Consider the following 5675-nt stretch of genomic DNA (forward strand, 5'->3'; position numbering starts at 1 on the left):
GACGCATTGAATGGTCAGTCCTGATCATTATTTTAATATACGACAATGACAAGTTATGGAGACCCATGCAGTCGTTCCAGTTATGGGTTTCTGTTCTTCTGTATCCCCATTTTCTGGGTTCGTGCAACTCAATCATCTTCAACAAATTCACGGGTGTTATTCGAGTTATGGTCATGGACTCTAGAATCTAGCTAGCTAGATGGTCTAATACTAAAGCCCATAACCCATTCAGTAAATAGTACAAATGCTGTGAAACATGAACACACTAGCAAGTAGCAATCCAAACCGAAAAATAGGATTACCCTATGTCTTGTAAAATCAACTAGGATCATATCAGTTTTTATTGGGCAGTTGAAATTTTTCTGCACTCGTACGTGGTGGCAGAAAATGTAAGCTTGCTCGACCTCACAAGAACCCCAACAAAAAATGAAGGTGACAAGACAGAGAGTGCAGCAGCAGGGAAGAACTCCCAGGTCAGGGTATAGGTAAAAAACGGAAGAAAAGAAAAGAAACAGTAACAGACTGTAATTAATCATTAATGTACTAGTGTATGTAGGACCCATATGGGGATCAGATGGCTGGTGGTAGATCGATCACATCTCCCGGATATCAGAAGCGGGAGCATTCTGATCGGTGTGAGGTGCAGTGACAATCTGCTTAGAGTCTCCATTAATGACAACCAACTCTGTCAAGCCCAACTCGTCTTCTTTGCTTTTCCTTGACTCCTTCAATCTCTGAGTAGACTTGTAGAACGTGGCGTACAATATAAGTTGAGCCAGCCCCAGCAATGTCCCCAGACCATTAGGAATCTAGTATATGCATCAACCACAAATAATCCATATAAATTCATTGCAGAGAGCAATGTCTAGATAGCGTAGAAATTCATTGCAGAGAGAGAGAGAGAGAGGGAGAGAGTTGATTACTATGATAAAAAGGTCGAAATGGACGAGAGCATAAATGGTCCAGCAAACACCATTGGCAAAGGAGGCCAGGGACAGGAAAAATGGCATGTATTCCACGCTCTTAGTCGTAATGACTAGTTTCTGCATCATCATCACACAGACAAATTAAGTGAGCAACTCCCTGAAACTAACTGATCACGAAGCTTATAGAATAACTAGCCACTCTGTGAAAAGTGAAAACCCCCCCAAAAATGGTTCCTGGCCTTTAAATCAAATGAAAGACCAACTGATCGATATCTTGTTTGAATCTCTATCTAGGACTCGAAGTCAAAGCCCCAAAGGGACCAGTAACATCCAAAGATGACTGAGTCAATAGGCCAAAAATGAAGGAAATTGAAAGACAAAAATTGATGAATGATAGCAATGCCACCTGAAGATGATGAAATTTTCTATGGAAGTCGTTGAATTAATGGGTGGAAGAAAAACAGAACGAAGGGAACTCTGACACTGACACCCAACCATCTTCTCAGACCACCAATAAAAATCCCATGATCCTTGTTTATTTTATGTATGATTCAACTTAGAACAGTGTTTGTGATCGGATCACTAACAACATATATGTCGTCAGTTTTTATTGGATGGACCCAAAATTTTGCTATGACCAAGCATGGTGATACTGGTCGCACCAGATGGCAACCCAGTCAACTCGAAATTCTTTGCTTTTATTTTATTTCTACTACTTTCTACCCTTACTGCCTCAGTTCCCATGGTACTAACCATGATCGACAAAGGTGCAGCATACATCAGAGTCCCGAAGAATACACAGAAGCTCCCGACAATCAGAGATCGACGATCATGAGTGTGAGCTAGCGTCAAAACCAGAACAGCTATGGCACCCACGAACGCGAACTCCACAAGCATCATTGCTAGAATTCTTATCCTCTTTCTTCTATCAGAGTAGAGTAGGAAGAGGAACACGTACGCCAGCTCGATAATGAAGCCGGCGCCATTAATGGTTATGACTAGTATGCTATGGGGATGCACAGGTGGAAGCCCATACACGATCCAGAGCATGCAATTAAGAAGGGTCGCTAGATATGGAACTGGCGAGAATTGCTCAACTGATCCCTTCTTCCATATCTGAACAAAAGTTGGCCTGAAATAATTCACGAAAACCACTCATTTGTTTATGTCAAAATTCAGATTGTATTTTGATGACCAACTTCACACAAGATGTTTGACAGTAAAAATTTGGGTTCTAAGCTTACACTGGTGACAAGAACAGGGCAAGTGAAATACCGTTTCCTGTAGATAAGCAAAAAGTCTATGTTAATTCTCAACTGTAGTAAGCGACAAGCAATGAAGGCATCAAACAATAACAAGGAACAACATTTCTCTAGTGCAACAGAGTCAGACATTCAGAGGTTGCGCACCTAAAATACCAACTGCGGTTCGAACAGCATCTGCAGAAACCATGGTTGGTCGACGGAGAAGGCAGAAAGATTTTGAAGGAAATTGAGAAAAGAACAGCGATCTCGTCTCTGACTTTGTGGTGATAGGATCGGAGAAACGGTTATATATATTGAGTAGGTTTGCAGTTCATAAGCCCCTCTACCTGCAGTTTTAAAAATAGAATCTGGTTGGTCACCTGCCTGGCTTGTGGGGAATGAGTACAACACATGGAACTCTGGAGAGGAGTTAATATGACCAATGGGCTTAAATCCAAGATTCTCAAAATCCTAGCGTACAGGTTGCGGTGATAGATCTTCGACGGTTGCTTGAGAGTTGAAGCAATAACTGCCAATAGAATACTAGCTAGCTAGCATTTAATGGGGGCAAGTAGAATCTGTCGGGGAATCAGTTCGTCACTGTATTTAAGTTGAGCTTATCCCAAATCTATGGCTGCAGTAAGAAAGAAAGAAGAACGTTTTATTCAAAACATGGTACTCAATTTAAAACCCAATTATTTTCTGGTTTTCCGCAGCTGTTTCTTCGATTAACGTGTTAAATGAATCGGATCAGAAGTGACAAGTGAATAGCATTTTCTCGCTTAAGCAAAAAGGAAAAGCATTCATTTTCAACAGTTTCATGCAACCCGACACTGTAGAATTATACTTTCTAGAAATTATTATTCGTGCAATTCTTGTCTTACATGCAACCATGTACAGTGAGAAAAACTTTAAGAACACAGAAAATAATAATGATATTTTGGCATACACATCCTGTGTGCACCAAACGGTCCCCTTGATCATTCCATTGTTTTCTCTATAACCCTCTTGTTTAATTTCATTTGGGTTGGCCATGGCAGCATCTTAAACATGGACAATGCCATTTTGATTTTGCCTTGCACATCCATCAGTTTTGCCACATCTCTCTCTCTCTCTGTGTTTGATTGGAAAGGGTTATTTGCTGAAGTAGTGTTGTAGGTAGGAGAGATCAATAATTCTGATACAGAAGCGGTCATCTGCACAAAACACAAAAGTTCGACGGGCGCCTGCCGCATCTGCCATGCAATATGCCGTATGCGTGACAGCCTGAGTAAGCATCCAAAATTGCATGCGTTGGAGCCTGCAGATTTGACGGTCAGTCTGTCTGAGGGTGAGGGAGGGCTAACTAATGTGGACTGGACGACTGGTAAAGAGAGTCCCCATCATCGATATCGGTCAGAGAGAGAGAGAGAGAGAAGACACTGTATCGTACGCATGCAGACTAGGTATTCGTCCCGGTGCCACAGCTGACAAAAATAGGCCATGTCGTTTAGCAAACTTCTGTAGTTGATCTGATCATTCATAATATGAACGCATACATGTCCCAGCTGGAAAGGCATATGATTTTATGTGAAAATCATATGCTATGGGACTGAAAAGGCAAAATAAAATTATTTTCCTTGATAGCGAAAATGATGGGTTTATCAGAATTATTGATATAGGCCAATATATCTTTTGACGATTCCAATGTGACGCAGACTAGCATTAATTGTTCATTTCATTTGAGAATATTGATGATAATGTTGCAATGCAATGATCAGGTTAATTATTTTGCTAAACCTTTCCGTAAACGATAAGCAATAGAGTGATTATATACCATGGGTCTTACACTTAGATTTATATTAGTCTCTAAGGCAAAAGTTTGGAAAGGAGTAAATAAATATGTAGGGTGTAGTCTCTTCTTTCAAATTATTTTGTATATATTTGTATTTATAATACACATATATATAGATACATACACACAAGTGAGTTCAATGAATCTTTGGTCTTTTACATTATTAGTTAATTAAAATCAGACTGATAATTTTGGTTTTTTAAAAATGTCAAATCTATCAATTCGATTAATCGATTTTCAGGGTGTTTGATTTTGTTTACGTAAACTAAGAAATATATTTAATGAGGACGTTTATGACATATAGACACTATTAGGCACCACATCAGCAAAATACCCCTACTCGTTTCATGAAGCTTCCTCAAATGGAAGAGGCGCTATTAGGCACCACATAAACTGAAATTTGCTTTTGCAAACTGCATTTACTAATGGAACGCCTATATGGCACTGTCAGTAAACATAAACGGAATCAAACATATATTTCATTAATTTAATGTATTTTTTTAATTTTTTATAAACACGTCTAGCAAGATGCATGAGTAAAACTTGAATGGATAGAAAGTCTAAGACAGTAAATGCCAAATAAAAATAAAAATAGCATAATGATAAGAAATCATAGTAGAGTCGAAGCATCCACAAGTGCTGGTTAATTTATATTTTATACCTTGTCCAAAAATTTAATTAATTATAAAGGGGCAACAAGAATCGAACACGATCAAAATTATTAAGCCTTATAAAAGGATGATATCATATCCCTAAATGTGTTTTTATTCTCTGACACAATTTGCCTTTGAATTAAAGATTATTCGAAATGTCTTAACTTCATTATTTAACCAAAAAGAAAAAAAAAATAAAAGGTATGTTCATCATGGGAACCTATCTCATCCTACACGACGATACCTTTTAGAAAGCAATTAACGTCTTTTATAAATAAAGTTTTTAAAATTGAATCGAACAATGAATAGGTTAAGATTGTGGTTCTTGGATTGAATTGATTCGAATTGAACAGACAGTCTATTTTGATAAAAAATAAATAAATAATTTTAAAAAATAAAAATGGTTAATACTGTTAGATGGTTCAAATGATTCAAATGGTTTGACTGTCCGAATCAATGATTTATTGATCAAATCAATGATTTTTAACAAAATAACGATTTTGAGGTAAATAATCTGATTCCCAGTTTTTTCGATCTGACCATCCGGTTCAGCTTTGAAAACCATATTTTTAAGTTATAATCAACAAGTTCTGGTCCAATCTCTCGCGTTGAACACTAAAGGAATAATCAAGACCATACCATTAAACAATAAACATAGATCTATTCTAATTTTATGCCTTACCTTCGACTTGACACAACTAATTACAAGTGGGAATCAGAAACCAACGTGCATCTGTAAGATTTCTCAGACATGCTTACAAGAGATGGAAGGTGGTTAATTGATGGTCCTACATGGACCTTTATCTAATGTATAACTTCAGAGCTTGGCTATAATTGATGGTCCTATGATTTTGTATTTTCCAAAATATTACAAACATCCAAAAATGGGGTATAATTTGTGCATTTCATTTTTTAAATTCTTTGTTTCAAAAGACAGGGAAGCCTATGGGCTTATGAATTGTTTTTCTTGTTTCCGATACCAAAAACAAATCAAAACAATCTGATTTATAAATAGATC

At 37.4% G+C, this 5675-nt stretch overlaps 1 protein-coding gene across 1 annotated transcript; it reads right to left on the reverse strand.

Moving 5' to 3' along the window:
• Window positions 1–273: 273 nt before the first annotated feature.
• Window positions 274–2826, reverse strand: LOC104604746 (bidirectional sugar transporter SWEET4-like). Its single transcript, XM_019198998.2, has 5 exons — window positions 2336–2826; window positions 2171–2207; window positions 1680–2058; window positions 924–1043; window positions 274–809 (listed from the first exon to the last, which is right to left on the reverse strand). Exons 1-5 carry the CDS (start codon window positions 2376–2378, stop codon window positions 594–596), a joined length of 795 nt encoding a protein of 264 aa, XP_019054543.1. The 5' UTR covers window positions 2379–2826; the 3' UTR covers window positions 274–593.
• Window positions 2827–5675: the final 2849 nt, after the last annotated feature.

The sequence above is a fragment of the Nelumbo nucifera genome, chromosome 1, assembly GCF_055504915.1.
Source record: "Nelumbo nucifera cultivar China Antique chromosome 1, China Antique-T2T, whole genome shotgun sequence".
In the NCBI taxonomy this organism is placed as follows: domain Eukaryota; kingdom Viridiplantae; phylum Streptophyta; class Magnoliopsida; order Proteales; family Nelumbonaceae; genus Nelumbo; species Nelumbo nucifera.